This window comes from Polyodon spathula, chromosome 4 (assembly GCF_017654505.1).
Source record: "Polyodon spathula isolate WHYD16114869_AA chromosome 4, ASM1765450v1, whole genome shotgun sequence".
NCBI classification, from domain to species: Eukaryota; Metazoa; Chordata; class Actinopteri; order Acipenseriformes; family Polyodontidae; genus Polyodon; species Polyodon spathula.
In genome coordinates this window covers 84347276-84364293 of record NC_054537.1, presented here as the reverse complement: position 1 = coordinate 84364293, position 17018 = coordinate 84347276, and the positions used below count along the sequence as shown (strand labels likewise).

General features: G+C 38.1%; 1 protein-coding gene across 4 annotated transcripts in view; it reads left to right on the top strand.

Moving 5' to 3' along the window:
* LOC121314996 (disintegrin and metalloproteinase domain-containing protein 22-like) overlaps positions 1-17018 on the top strand; it is a 102779-nt gene that overhangs the window by 60775 nt on the left and 24986 nt on the right. For all 4 annotated transcript variants that reach the window (XM_041248823.1, XM_041248822.1, XM_041248821.1 and 1 more), the window contains exons 19-24: positions 23-73; positions 173-236; positions 374-479; positions 919-1038; positions 2838-3003; positions 7612-7726. In XM_041248823.1, coding sequence (XP_041104757.1) covers positions 23-73; positions 173-236; positions 374-479; positions 919-1038; positions 2838-3003; positions 7612-7726 — 622 coding nt within the window. The remainder of the gene's footprint in view (positions 1-22; positions 74-172; positions 237-373; positions 480-918; positions 1039-2837; positions 3004-7611; positions 7727-17018) is intronic.

The window sequence follows — 17018 nt, the reverse complement described above, 5'->3', positions numbered from 1 at the left end:
TGAATATTTTTCTGTTTTGTAGTGTCCTCCAAACATTCATAAAATGGATGGGTACGCCTGTGAGAGAGATCAGGTAATTTCAATGTTATGCTGATTCATTATATCTTATTTTTTCAAGGCAGTTTGTAGATATTTCTGTTTGTACACAAATTAATGTTCCTTTTTCTGTCAGGGTCGTTGTTTTAATGGGCGATGCAAAACTAAAGATGGACAGTGCAAATATATTTGGGGTGAAAGTAAGTACAACTGCCTTCTGTATTTTTATTATATGTCTTTTTTTAATTCTAACAGAAACCCTAGAAACAACTGTTTTTGCTGGGATGTGGTTGTACATTTGAATTTTAAGACACACTGTTTTTTGTTTGGTCTTCAGAAGCAACATCTGCAGACAAATTTTGTTACGAGAAATTGAACATAGAAGGGACAGAAAAAGGAAATTGTGGCAAAGACAAAGACACTTGGATTCAGTGCAATAAACAGTAAGGAATGGTTCTCCTGTTATAAAATGTCATTATAAATGTTCCATGTTAGCCATTTAAGGACAGGGATCGTGTTACCACGCTCATACTGAAGTGGGCTTCAAGGACTGCGATCGTGTAAACACGACTTAAAAAAAAAAAAAAAAAAAAAAAGCACTTCGTTTTGATCACGTACAGTGCACCGTACGCATGGCCCATGAATTTTGTGATACTTTGTACCAAAACTTTCAATTATATTAATCATTGTTGTATTTGTATTATTTGTGTATAAGATCTTAAAAAGGAGACCTTTTTCATGAAGATAATAAAGATTTGGTGACCTTGTGATCTTGTCATAATTTAGCTTTTTTATATTGGTTTAAATGAGCATTTGCATTTTCATACTGTTCTGTATTGTGATGCAAACCTGATGAAAAAATATCTTGTTTTTTCAATGCAGAGATGTGCATTGTGGTTATCTCCTGTGTTCCAATATCTCACCTGCTCCCAGGCTGGGGGAGCTTCAGGGAGGGTTGACTTCCTTCTCAGTAGTACAACAAAGCACAGCTTTAGACTGCAGGTAATTAACTTTCATTTAGATCAGAAAGCATGGTCAACACTGTTCTACAGTTCCTGTTTATATCTAGCTACTACAGTAAAGTGCGTCTGCATCATTAACCTTTGTGATCGATTGATTATAACTTTTCAGAAAAATACATTTTCTGTTTTCTGACAAGAATTTGGCTAATCTAAAAACGAGTCACTAATTGCAGTAGAGCAGAGTTCCATTGTGTCCTCCCATTATTCGTGTTCAAATAATTAGATCATGTTTAAGGAATATGTTATAAATAAGTTTAAATGGCTTGTAAAGCCAAGTCTGAGATGTTTTCCTTATGGATTTGTTGTTTTGATAGTTTGTTTATTGTAAGTTATGACATGACTTGTGCGTATGTACAAATAAACGAAAGACCTTTGCTTTTTGACTGGGAGCTTTGACCAGGCCCATCTTCAATGTATAATAGCTTGGTCAATTAGCTGTACAATTGGACCAGGTTGTTAAGGATCAAGAACACAACATCAGGGCTGTTTATCACCAGGAAGGAGACTCAGAGTCAGGAAGCTGAAGTTAAACCACTAATGTGCATGTTTGTAAACAAACAAAAACACAAGAACAAATAATCAAGACACAGGGGCCAAAATAAAAGATTCAGACAAAAACACAAGAACAAATAAACAAGACACAGGGGCCAAAATAAAAGATTCAAACAAAAACACAAGAACAAATAAACAAGACACAGGGGCCAAAATAAAAGATTCAAACAAAACACAAGTCAGAAACAACATGTACCTTCAGGCTGGGCAGTGGCAGGGATGGAATGAACCCCATCCCTGTCAAACTTAAAATATTCAAAATAGTAAATCTTTATTTACATCTAATAATATACACTATTTACATGCAGATCTTTTACCCTGCCACCAATTCACTCAACAGTGTTTTCACACTCTTAAGATACAGACACATTTGCTATTAAGTAACAATACTTTGGGTTTGGTTTGATCAACCTGTACTATGCCGGGTCACAGCTGGATTTAATTAGAGCATTTTGTTGCACTGGGGAATCACCCTGGGTTGCACCTACCACTTACAAACGGTTACCCTGGGCTACATCTACCACGCGCCCATGGTTAACCTGGGCTGCATCTACCACGTACCCATGGTTATCCTGGGCTGCATCTACTGCGCGCCCATGGTTATCCTGGGCTGCATCTACTATGCACCCATGGTTATCTTGGGCTGCATCTACCACGCGCCCATGGTTATCCTGGGCTGCATCTACTATGCACCCATGGTTATCCTGGACTACATCTACCACACGCCCATGGTTATCCTGGGCTGCATCTACCACACACCCATGGTTATCCTGGGCTACATCTACCACACGCCCATGGTTATCCTGGGCTGCATCTACCACGCGCCCATGGTTATCCTGGGCTGCATCTACCACGTGCCCATGGTTATCCTGGGCTGCATCTACCACGCGCCCATGGTTAACTTGGGTTGACCCCGAAAAGTAGGTGGTCATTGCTATCCAGCAGATTGCCAGGTGCTGAAAAATACATTATAATCCAGTAAGTAGTAGTATTTACCTAAACATGTTTTAGAATGCATATTTAATCTTATTGCACCAAGAGATTCAGTTGTAAATCTATACACTGTATCCTCACAAAAGTAGTCCCAAATAAAGCAACGTAATACACTGCAATTATGTACACACCATGGTTTTATTTTAAATCGATAAAAGAGACTACACAAGGAAAGAAATGAAATTCAACAGATCATTTTATACGTTTCATTTTTCCCCCTTTCTGTTTCTACAGTGGTGGTCATGTGATTGATGGCGATACTGACCTGGGGTATGTGGAAGATGGCACACCTTGTGGAGCTGATATGATGTGTTTTGGCCACAGATGTGTTTCTGTACAAGCGTTTAACTTCAGCACTTGCCCTGGTACCACTGATACGAGAATCTGTTCAGGGCATGGGGTATGTTTTATATACTATTAGTACTCTATTCTATTTTACAAAAGTAGACAAAAAAGGGTAGACAAATCTGGTTTTAGAGGTCATCAATTTACTAATGACTGGATGAAACACTTAATAGAGGTGCAGTTGGTTTAATTAAATAATTCATTGTATATCTGAGAATATATCGAGACATAACACTATCTTATCGGGTACAATTGCGCACGTGCGATATATATATATACTATATATATAATTAATATATATATATATATATATATATATATATATATATATATATATATATATATTATATATATATATATATATATACACACACACACACACACACACACACACACACACACAGTGCCTTGCAATAGCATTCAGACCCTTCCTATGGTGTCCAATTTTGTGAAATTACAAAATGATGCATACACATTTTTTTAAACTTTAATATTTTATTCAAAACTTGAATGCTCAAACTGAAGACTTTAAGGGTAAGATAAGTTACAGTAAAAACTAAAGAAAAAAAACTGAAATACATTGATTGCACAAGTATTCAGACCCGTCAACTCAATATTTGGTGGAAGCACCTTTGGCAGCAATTACAGCCGCAAGGCTTTTTGGGTAAGTCTCTACCAACTTTGCACACCGGCTTGGTGCAATTTGTGCTCTCTCAAGTTGCTTGCGGATCGCTTGTGGACAGCAATTTTCAAGTCTTTCCACAGATTCTCAATAGGATTCAAGTCAGGTCTTTGACTGGGCCACTCAAGGACATTCACTTTCTAATTCTTAAGCCACTTCAGTGTAGCTGTGGCCTTTTGCTTTGGATCATTGAAAGGTGAATTTTTGCCCCAGTTTTAAGTCTTAAGTCCCAACACCTTTTGCCACATTTCACTCAGGATCACTCAGGTGCTTTGTTGCAAACTCCATGCGGGCTTTGAGATGTCTTATTTTTAGTAATGGCTTCCTTCTTGCCACCAGGCTATTTTTGTGAAGTGTTCTGGATATTGTTGACTGATGCACATTTTCTCCCATCTCAGCCACTAAACTCTGTAGCTCTTTCAAAGTTGTCATTAACATCACAGTGGCATCCCTCACCAGTTTCCTCCTTGCCCGGCTGCTCAGTTTGGAGGGACAGCCTGATCTCGGCAGTGTCTGGGTGGTACAATGCACCTTCCATTTCTTGATGATTGAGTAGACTGTGTTCACAGGGATATTCAGTGACATTGATATTTTTTTGTACCCTTCTTCTGATGTCTGCTTTTCAATGATTTTATCCCTGACTTGCTTTGAAAGCTCCTTGGTCTTCATGTTTGAGTCTTTGCTTGAAATTCACTACCTGACCAAAGAACCTCACAGAGACAGTTGTTTTTATTCTGAAATCATGATAACCACTAATATTGCACACAGACAGAGACCATTCAACTAATTGTGTGGCTCGTTAAGGTAATTTTGTGCACCTGAATTAATTTAGGTTTGCCCCAGCAAAGGGTTTGAATACTTATGCAATCATGACTTTTCCATTTTTATTTCATATTAATTATCCATTTACTTCTTTCTTTTTGTTTTTGCTTTGAATGTGTGGAGTAGGTTGTGTATATAATACATATTAATTCCTACTTCAAAGTGTCATGACTGCAAGCTTTAAAACAACAAAATGTAAAAACCGTGAGAGGGTCTGAATACTTCTGCAAGGCACTGTGTGTGTGTGTGTGTGTGTGTGTGTGTATATATATATATATATATATATATATATATATATATATATATATATATATATATATACACATACATACACACACACACACACACACACACACACACACACACACACACACACACACACACACACACAAGGACGAGGATTAAATCAGAATTATGGCAGCCTCACATATCCATTACTAAATGTAGCTCTTTGATTTAATTCAGTACACGATCCTGGTTTGGAATGAGCTAAAAGAGCCGCCTGCTATAGTTGACTTAATAAGATGTTCGGAGTTGTTTCTTTCACATATTTTGAACAAGCTTTATTCAGCCACTGAATAACTTGAAGTTGCAACTCATGAGTAAATCAAAGACAGTATTTTTGTGAAAAAAATTCTCTGCTCTGCTTTCTCTCATAAACACTGTCTACAAAATATTGGAAATTCCACTTGCTTTTCTTACGCAAGTAACATTTTCTTATGATGTTCTTGACATATTGCAAGCAGTATTCAAACAAAATGCCTAGATCTTCCCCAGGTGTAAAGCAGTTTTGTTGACTGAACCTTTACTGTACATTATTCTAAATTGAAAATAATATTCTGAGATGCAACATCTGATTGAAAATTATTCTCTGTGAAACCTAAAAGAATGTACATGTCAGGAAAGCTAGTGGTGTCAACAAGGGCTAAGAACCTCCCTGACCTGATTTGTGCAGTCATATAAAGTTAAATAACTTGAAACTAATTCAGACATGCATCTCTGCTCATAGTTGGAAATACATTTAAAACATGCTTTTGACTGTAACATTTCTGAGGCTCACACACAGTGGTAAATGAGACAGCATCTGGTTAGGTCATGAAAGACTGCTGTATACTGTGCACATACATCACATCTTACAATGCAAGTGCATTATATGCATGTTATTTCTTAACAGTAAAATGGCTTTTCTGGGGATAGATTATTATTTCTAGGGCTGTAGAGGATTGGGTGCTGTATGCTCCTATTGGTAGAGGGTGATAGACCCAAGAAAAATGGCAGGGCATGAAGTACACAATTCATTATCAACAATACATTCAAATTATGGTACTGGTGCATGTGGTAATTTTATATAATAACATATATATTTGTTGTGTATTATACCCCAACTAGAATGTTAAAGTGCAGTCTGGCAGTTACCGGTCCTTGTTGCTATTACTTGAAGTTGACAACAAATACAGGTTGCAGCTGGCCCCAAAAGAAATTCTAACTGTACGTTCTTTTAATTGCAAAATAAAATATTGTTTCTAATTGGAAGATAAAGACTGTCCGTCTGTGGTATTCTGAAGAACATACATTGGATATTATTCATTTAGAAAATTAACCTGCATTGCTCTTTGATCTGCATCACACTAATCATATCGTGCTGTATGCACAAGGATCTGTTAAGAGTTGACTAATTAAGTGTTTCGTGTTTGTCTTCACTAATCCTGTGTCTTCTGTTGGACTATAAAAAAATTAAATAAAAAAAAACCTACATATTAATTTACCTGCTTTGCTTGTCTTAGGTCAATTATGATTTTCTGTGATGTCAGGTTTGAACTAGCTTTAATTGGCTGCCAATTAGGTATAGGTATATTGGTTTGATCTTCAGAAACATTGCATTGCTCATTTGTCCTGTTATTAACATCAAAAGACAAAGTATATTACTAATATGCTTTTTTTTATTAGCAATGATCCCAATCAATATGCTTTTTTTTTGAAGATCTCAGAATTTGCTAATAAAAGGAACTTAAAATGTCATCACTACTAAATCTATTGACGCTATATTAAAACCAAAGACAGTTCATTTAGTCCGGATGTAGCTTGAAAGGCTTCAGAAACAAAAGGTAAGGTAGGCATTGCTCCTGCCTCGTGAACTCCCTCATACTGTATGTTACACATATCATTGACAAGACATATTGACCCATACCAAAGGATGGTCTTTGAATTATCTTTCTATTGAACAGACCAAATCCGTGTTTTCACTTTCTGGTATTTTGGGGATTGGGTTGTAAACAATTATTTGAGGGGAACAATAGAATATATCATTTGAAAGCTTTTTTCATACAGATTTATTTCATACAATTTATATATGCCTGTGTGTAAAAAATTGGAAACGAGATACAGCCTATGGAGTAAAAAAAAAAAAAAAAAAAAGCCATTGAAATATCTTCCATTTCTGCAAGGCAATGGATAGTTTAGGTTTTTTATTTATTTATTTATTTTTTTAATTAAACCCACAATATTGTCTTAACTTTTTTAGTTCAATCATTTTTTTTGCACCTTTGGCACACCATCTGTCCAGTATCCTCTGTTCTGTCCTTTAAGAAAATTAAAAACCCTTACTCCATTATCCTCTCTCTCTCTCTCTCTCTCTCTCTCTCTCTCTCTCTCTCTCTCTCTCTCTCTCTCTCTCTCTCTCTCTCTCTCTCTCTCTCTCCAGCAGTTTTGAGATAGTGGAGGCAGTTGTATGTACCTATATGTTACACATCACACATTTTTCAATATATCCAGAGAACAGCTCAAACAATTGTCATGGAACTTGATATTAACATTATTCAGTATAAATGATGGGGATATTTGTGAGTGTCTGTCTGTCTGTACATCTGTCCGGCTTTATGTGACAGTTAAACCTACATTGTTTCATATATCTGGTGAACCGCTTATCCATTTGTCATGATCTTGGTAATAATATTATTTAGCGTAAGTTCTTGTGAGTTGTTATCTGGGGAATCACTTCTCAAATTGTAATTGAAACATTGAATTGCTGACCTTTATTCAGTACTGTTCTGTAATACTGTTGATATATGCCATGGTCCTCACCTTTTGTCATCATACTGAAAGCTCTAATTTTGAATTTACAGCTGTTACTGATGTACTTGTTTTCAATGTGTGTTCCAGATTTGCAGTAATGAGCTGAGGTGTGTTTGCCACAGACACTGGACTGAGGATGACTGTGGTATTTACTCCCCCTTCAAAAATTCTTTAGCCATTGATGAAGCAGTTAGGCCCAGAGGTAGGTACATTCATTTAATGTTTTGTACACAAGTAAGGTTGATCATCTATTATTTATTTACTTTCAAAACTGACCCCTTTTGAGCATTTACTAAAGCTACAGCTGGTCAATGCCTAATATCATTAACCTATCAATTATAAAGACCCCCGAAAGCTGAAGAGATATACCAAAGCTGCTCGCTAGCGCCTGTGACACAGCCGTGCCCACCCCCGAGGCCATAAGGAGACTGCATGCACATATACCAGCATAATTTTTCCTTTCACTGAACTGAACCTGGCAGGGAGCCTTAACACAGATAAGTACTTGTTCATTATATCTGTGTATGTTCTTCACAAATTGTGTATTACACTAATGTAATGCTCAATATTCATTTTCAAGCCCAGGGCCCGTTTCCAGGGAGCTACCTGGAGTATTGGTGTCAGTACACTGCAGACACCTTGGGGCTTACTACTGTACAGACCAGCTATTCTCTGTAATTCAGACATGTTCCCCATCCGTTTTGGGGTGTGACTACAACGTACTTCCTGTTGCCCAAAGGGGATGGTGGTCTCAGACCAATCCTCGACCTCAGACAGGTCAACCTGTATCTGAGTCGATGCCGGTTCAAAATGTTCACCATGTAACGGCTATTGCAGTCAATCAGGCCAGGCGACTGGTTCACCGTAGTGGACCTCAAGGATGCATATTACCACATCCCCATAAGACCAGTCCTATGACAGTTATATTGTAATTTTTGCAGGACCTGTTTGACGAGGGGAAATCCCCCTCTATCTTAAAGATCTATGTGGCAGCTATTTCAGCTTGCCATGTCAAAATTGACTTCCTGGCAGGACAATTTTTAAAAGGAGCTTGGCGGCTTTGGCCGCCTATGAAGGATATTATTCCTCGTTGGGTGCTTAACGTGGTGCTTGAAGCACTCATGTAGCCTCTATTGGAGCCCCTGCATTCAGCTGAGCTGAAATTTCTATCGCTCAAAGCGGCTTTCTTGCTTGCTATCACCTCCGCTAAGTGGGTGAGTGAGATGCAAGCATTTTCAGTTGCTAAAGCCTGCTTAATTTTTGCAGAAGCCAGGATAAAGGTTACACTTCATGCCATTCCTGCTTTTTTACCAAAGACTATTTTGGAGACTGGAGGCTTTCCATCCACCTCCTTTCCAGTCTGACAGGAAGCAACAGCTCCATGTGCTTTGTCCAGTGTAGGCACTAGCATATTATTTTGACAGGACACAGAGTTGGAGGCAGTCTGAACAGTTTTGTCTGTTATGGGGCAAAGTCCCACGATCAAGCCCTGTCTAAACAGGCTATTTAAATGGATTACAGACACAGTCAAGACTGCCTAAGAGCGAGCAAACTTCAGAAAAACCCCCTTCAGAAAACCTCACTGCCATTCCACCAGGGGCATGACAACTTTGTGGGCTTTATTCCAGAGTGGAAGACATTTGCAGTGTGGGCTACTCCCCATACCTATATAAAGTCCTATAGACTGAATGTCATGGAGCCACAAACCCTGGTTTTGGAACTAGAGTATTGAGGGCGGTTTCGTGGTCGACCCTTACAACATAACATCGAGGTTAGTTTCTCACTTTGACTTTGGCTTAGACTTGTAGCATTCCATTCGGTATACAATTTGCCCTTGCAACAGCTTTCGTACACTCACCCATTAGGTAATGGTTACATTTCGTACTTGATAGGGAATGTTAGGTTATTATCTAACCCCTTGTTCCCTGAAATGGAAATGTAACCATTAAACTTCAAGATCGCAGCTTCCAAGGTTGTAGCATTGTGAAAGGATGGCTTTGCAGGGGTGACGTCAGAACCAGGAACAGAAACCAAAACACGCATGCTGGTGGTGAAAACTGAGCCGTGGCGCTCAGTTTATTTATTAAATAATAATACAAACTAAAGATTTAAACAAAACACACGTTGGCCAAAGTAAATAGGCAGACAAACAAAGTGGACGGACAGAAAACAGGTACCATGCTGGAGCTTCCAGCACGAAATAGCAATTGTTATTTGAATCTCTCCTTCTCTCTCCTGTTCTCCACTCACAAACACACAACCCCGAGTGAGTGAAAACATGCTGTTTTTATGCAGCTGTACCGAGACTCGATTGCTAATCAATCATTCAATTGGAGTCTCGGTACAATTGCATGTGAATTAATGAAGTGTAATTCTCCGTGCTCACATATTACATTTTACCTGCACATGAAGTGCTGTGCAATCCTCATGCCTAAATACAAATATACATTTTAAACACTCGTGCTCGTAACCCATATTTATATCCTGTGTATTTTATACATAAACACCAACATTATCACCATACATACAACATAAAACACTTAATAAACATAAAGGGGCGGGACACTGCGCCACAAGCATGCTTGAAGGAAGATGATGCTGGTATCTGTGCATGCAGTCTACTTATGCCCTCGGGGGTGGGCACAACAGCGTCACAGGCGTTTGCGTGTAGCTTTGGTGTTTTATTTCAGGGAACCAGGGTTATGATAATAACCTAACATTATCTACAGTTCTAGTTTCCAGATCCACCATTAAAAAATACAACCAGGATCAATAGGTAGCACTAATGTGTAGTTGTGCTTAGAAATATTGAACTTTAATGTTATATGTATTACCAAGTAATATACGCTGTCAAAATACATTGTAAAGCAGAGAGGGGAATTGTACACATGAAACAGTACATCAAGAATGGACAGCAGAAAATCAGCCTTTTCAGAAACAAGGCTAAGTTGTTCTGCACCTGTAGACCTGTGTAACCTGATTGAATGATCATTTTGCTTCATATTGTACGCTACAGATTGACCATGTGTGTAACCCAAAAATACCAAACTGTAATAGCGTGCACTACTACATGGAAATCAATGATCTGAACAGAGGATCCACATCAGGTTCCAGATTAAGAAACCACGGAATCGACAGTTGAATAATGATAGACTGATTAAACGAGAATCAAAGATTAAAATAAATAAATCATCAAAAACATAATTTAAGAGGAACTATAATAGCAGTCAATTTGATATTAACATAGGCAGTAGTGGGGCTTGTTTAAATGTAACAGTGAGACAGTAGGCAAAGCAGTTTTAGGTTTTCATATTTCATTTAATTGCTAACAGTTTAAATTGCTCTTTTGCCCCTAAACACGTCTAAGGTTAAGGAACAGTTTATTTTAAATCAATAATTAGTGGGTTGACATCTAATTTTTTAACATCTGGACAAAAATGATTTAATGTATATTAATATAATATAATGTATAAGTCATTCCTGTAATATAGTCCTCAAAATGTAATATATAACTATAATTATAGCTGCAATTTTTAAGCAAAGTGTGAACCAAAATGTAATAATTCAAGTGGAATAATTTATTTAAGGTCCAAGTAATATTTTTTTGAGGTGAGCGTGTTCTCCTATGTCAAACTTATGTAGGATTAGAGACCCCTTTAGTGTTTAGTGAGGCTGAAGCCATTCATTGCACATGGTAACACATTTGTGTAATATTGTACCAAGTGATTACACCGTCAGGCAAGAATCACATGAATAATAAGAATTGTGAAGTTGCACCACCCTAGAGTTAATTTACCAGTTGGTAGACAACAGTTGGCATGCTAATTGTTTTAACAGGAATTTTTTTCCCCCCAAACATAAAAGTAAGACTATGACATTAGAGTTGTGTCTAAATGTGTCATCTAGTTTAACTATAATGTTTAACGTGGGGTTTTAAAAGGGCCATTATAACATTAGAAGCCTCTTTTTACAAAGCCTAATGCATTCTTGCGCCTAGAAGTTAAAGTCGCAGAGCTCCGGTTTGATGTCATTTCCTGTATTTAACCCCAGGAGTACTCAGACGCTGTAAGTCGAAATTAAGAAGGGTGTTTAATCTAGTCAAGCTGATACCTGAAAAAGGTGTTGTAAAAAAACAAGGCCTAATATGTTCTTAATATCTGTTGAGACCTGAGAGTAAAAATTACCAGACGCAACAAACAATTTCAAATGACAGTAATCAGGTTTTATTATTAACATACAGGTACAATTATACAGATAAATTCAGTACTACTAGACTGGAGTTTATGAATTAGCCCTGGTACAAAGTAACAAAAATAACATACTTATCTATTAACCCTGGACAACTGGCACATTGTCTGCCGCTCTCCTGCATTTTCCAACTGTGCTGAGTTTCACATGAGGCACACATGTAAAGTCTGTAACTCCCACCCCAGCCCACACATTCCTTGACAAGCCCCCTCTCCTCATCAGCCAGTCCTCACTTAACAAAGAACAGGGGCCTGCACAAGGGGGCGCAAGCAGGGCCACTGGCCCCTCCAATAATCATCGCCAAAATATTGATTTCTGCTTATTTGTGTACTGCGTTTGCACTTTCTGTCACTGACACTCACAAACTGAACTTATTTCCCCAAAATGTGCAGTTCTGGATGCGGTTTGTCCACACTCCCCTTAGGGTGCGCTCTTATTCATATTCACTTAACGTTCGAGTCCAGCTGCAGTACAAACAAAGGAAAAACAGCACATTTTTAAAGTATGCTATTTTATGCTAGCACTTTTTTTGCAGAGAGAGAGAGAACATTGATTTTGCCAGCGCAGTAAGTGTCGTAGAGAGCTGTTTAAAGGTTTTTGTAGCCGGATGGAAAGTTCCATGAGTACTTTTAAGAGCTGAACATCAGGCTAATGGACTGTTTTTTCACATCAACACACGCACGCAGATAGACACACACACACATACGTGCATATATATATATATATATATACACACACACACACACACACACACACACACACACACACACACACACACACACACACACACACACACCGTATTACTTCAATTTGGCACAGCAGCGTTTATTTTAGATTGATCAACTAAAAATTACCTCAGAATATCAACTTGATTTCTGTAAAAACTACAGTATACCCTACTCGTTTTTTTTTTTTTTTTTTTTTTTTTTCTCACTGGTGCTTGCTTGTTTGTAATTTCTCTGCAAGAAAAACTGAAAATAAATCTTCTTATAGATAGTAAGCACATTGTTTTTACTTGTATGGGAATTACAAATTAACTAAAAACAAAACAACAAAACCACCTATAAGAACTTTAGAAAGACTGCTGTTCTGTATGTAGTTTGTCTTGGATTTTCTTTCAGAACTGCACTACCATAAAATAAAATGTGTGCATTAGTTTGTAATTTCTGTGCTAGATTGCAGCTGCCATCTCTTCGGGGGTGTTACACGTACACAGTGTTGCGCGTTTATTTGTTTACTGTGTTTTTTTTTTTTTTTAATAGTCAGAGAAAACAGATAGTGGCGTTTACTCGAGGGCAGCCTCTATTATAAAGCGATTATATGACAGCGTCTTTAATATGTGGGCGGCGCCAAATTGAAGTAATATGGTGTGTATATAGTTCTTGTTTAAAGTGACCCCCCCTCCCCCGATCAAATGTTAATTCATGCACACACTTCTGACAACGAAGGGGATGGAGAGAGAAAGGAAGAGAAGTGAGAGAAACACAGACACACACACACACCGTGATGCCCACACACACAAGGGTGGAAACAAGACCCCTATTGCATAGCACTTTCAACCATTACATGTATTGAACTAATTCAGTTATCAACAAGAAATAATTAGTTAATTAAATGATTATTAAAAGTATATTACAAATACTAAAATTGTCAAAAATACCAGATGTTTGTGTGTGCCCACAAACTCTTTGTCCTGAGAAAATGCCCAAATGCAGATAATATTTAAATTAAAAACACACGCCTATTAACTGAAGGGCCAAGAATATAAATTAGGCTGCCTACTGTTTCAGTAGTATGATTAATTTATTCAAATGAAATTATTCTATAGTATTGGTAGTGTTTACTGTGTATGCATGTTAAAGGGCACTAGTGCTGCCAAAAGGTATCGGCTTCTTATCTTACCACATGCTGAGAGGTTATGATATGTGACTGTATAGGTATTATATTATTATTAGTCTATCATTGTTAATTAGACTCGATGCAGTAGCAGGTTGTCTACAGGGTGCTATTGTCTATATATTTTCTTTAAAAGGTTAATTTCTTACTTGATTAATATCAAATTTTTATATATATATATATATTATATATATCATATAAATTTCTTATATATATATATATATAATATATATATATTTCAAAATAGTTTCATTATCAAATTTTTGCTCTAGATAAGCAGTAGAAACACAAGGGTATTGATATCAAAATAATGCACAGTAAAAAAAAAAAAATGAAGAACTTACAGTAGTTTAAAATAACTTGCACTAGGACCAAGGAGAGTGTCTGAAGCATCAAGCTGGTTTGAGCTGATCATGAAAGGTAAATGTTCCTTGCTGTTGCATATTTGTTCAGCTTGAGCGCATGCATATATAAGTATTTTGCCTGGACAGAGCCCCTCTGCACACCCTAACTATTTTACCTTTTTTTTTTTAATATTACTTTTCTTTCTGAGTCCAACACACCTAGTTGAGGCTACCTCCTTGCGTAACTTTGTAAAATTAGCCCCTTAAGTTTAAGTAAGCAGCAAAAATGGTTTAGGTGCATCTTTGGTGAACCAAAATAATAAAATGTACCTAATACATTGTACTTTGCTTACATAATATTGTGAGAGACAGCGAACTTAGAGCTGCTTTGTTTTTGTTCTGTTTTTCTGTCAGGACAGGGTCCACTGCTGTAAAAGCTTCTGTTCTTGTTGTGACCAGAGGCATTTATGATGTAAACACCTATGTTAACCCATATGTAATAGGATCAATAGGTCAAAGTGTCTATGGAGACAAGGAAGTGACCACTTAGATTAGATGATTCAGAAGCACGATGTCAAATTACTACTGCATGCGTAATCACAGTAAGGTTAAAACATACTCCAGCAGTCTAGTAACTAGTAGGCCTTAGAACCATTTCATATGTTTGTTTATTTATCATGAAACAGCTGCTACTTATTTCCACTGCTAGAATATGATTCTGAAATTACAAATAAAATGTCTTTTGAGAATGTCAAGAGGTTCAATAACAATATGATAATAAGTCAGCTAAAGGTATTTCTAGCAGGATAGCGTCAGGAATGACAAGAAAAGCTGCAGTTTAAGCTCTGTTGCACAAGTTTAATAAACAAAGAACAAAACACAGGAACAAAATAAAAAGGCACAAGGGCCAAAATAACAAGTTTAAACAAAACAAAACAAATGTCCAACACTAATGTCAGGGTGGGCATTCGCCTTCACTGACCAACACAAACTACAACACACAGAGTGAAACACTCACCTACTCCCTCTCCCAAACAAAGGGGGTGCCCATTTAACCCCTTTCTGCCCTCTAAGCCTGAGTGACTTTAACCCTGTTGGGGCTCCTCTACAGAAGGTGGGTGCAACACTGGCAGCTGCACTGGGCACTCTAGCAGGGGCGACGGTGTTGCAGGGCACTCCTGAGGTGGCAGCGGCAACGCTGGGTACACCAGGGTTCATGGCACAGAGTACTCCGGTAGCGCCAATGTGGGTCATGACATGGGGCACATCAGCAGCGGCAGCTCAGGCCACAGCATTGGGTAGCCTGGAAACAACAGAGCAGGCCATGGCGCAGGGCTCTGACAGTGATGGCGTAGGGCAGTCTGGCAGCGACAGCGCAGGGCACTCCGGCCAAGGCAGCGCAGGTCGCAAAACTGGGCTCTCCAGACTTGCAGCCTTCCGCTGTTCTCCCCTTAGCTGCATATGTAGCGGCTAGTGAGGGTGGAATGGCCGTTGCACTTCCCTCACAGAGGGCATCTCTGGCTTTCGGTTAAGCAGCTGGTCTTGAGCTTTAAGACAGAGCCACTCGTTCGGGGACTCCACCTCATCCCCTGCGTACACCAACATAAAGTAAAGGTCTTCATATGGGCACTCCTCTATGTGGTGCCCAAACTTCAGGCAAGCCCTGCAAACAACAGCCACTTCAGCTTGCAGACAACTTTGATCCTGCTCTTGCTCCACTCCTTTTTTTTTCCTTCTTTTTTTAACTGCAGTCCTCCTCTGAGTCTCCAGGGGGCACTATCGCACTCTGCCACCAAAATGTAGCAGGATAGCATCAGGGATGAGATTCTGAGACAAGAAAAGCTGCAGTTTAGGCACTGCTGCACATGTTTAATAAACAAAGAATGAAACACAGGAACAAAATAAACAAGCACAAGGGCCAAAATGACAAGTTTAAACAAAACAGTCCAGATGTTCAACACTAATGTCAGGCCTGGCACTCTCCTTGACCAACACAAACTGCAGCACACAGAGTGAAACACTACTGCCTTGCCACAATATTGTTTAATTTGTTTTGGTTTTTATCTGTGAGTATAGAAAGAGTAAGAAGGACTGGTATTCCGATTTAAACTAAGCAATTCAGTTGTATGGTACTACTTACCGTATTCACAGAGTGTTTGTGTATATGTTATGGACCGTTGCTGAAACTGGGCAGTTGGGGAGTCCAGAATAAAGTGCAACAGTGTTTTGTTTGATTCTTGTTGCAGTAATACAGTACACATTTCTGAGCAGAGCTGCATTGTTTCAATGAGAGATCAGTCAATATCAGCAAGAGACTAATAATCACAGTTAAGTTTAAACATGTAAAAGCCACCCAGTTAAATATAATTACCTGAAACTCAGGAAGAACGCAGTGCCAAAACTAATTTATCAAGGCAATATTAATTAATCATTAATCAACAGCATAAAGTTTCTATTTTTCTTATTTAGAAATATGAACGACAATTTGACTCAGAAGAAAATGTTTTCTCATAAAACATTTCGTTCTGTAAAAAAATATTTTTTACACATTCAAAGCATTCACACTCAGCATTTCATTTAAATAAGTAAAAATAAATTTTGATTCAGTCAGTCTAATGATTAAATAAAGTTATTCGACTGACGAACTGTTATTGAGAACTGCAGTAGATACCCAGCGGATGAACACTGCTGTGTTACTTTCCATTAGCCTTTCATTTGTTACAACAGGGCACACTAAAGTCTTTCTTCGCCATCAGCCCGGGTGGCTGTGGGCAGTTGATGAACTGCCCGGGCAGGTGCCGAAATGACATAAAATTCAAAGCTAATTTGGCATCTGCCCGCTGCAGTTGGGCACTTCACCAATTGCCCGGGCATTACGGCATCGGTCCATAACATATACACAACAAATATCATGGTTTGAGGAGAAGCCATTTTTCAGTTCCCATTTGTATTATCATTGTGTCTGCCAATGAATTATTTTAAGAGATCACTTTTTTGCTTTGCTTT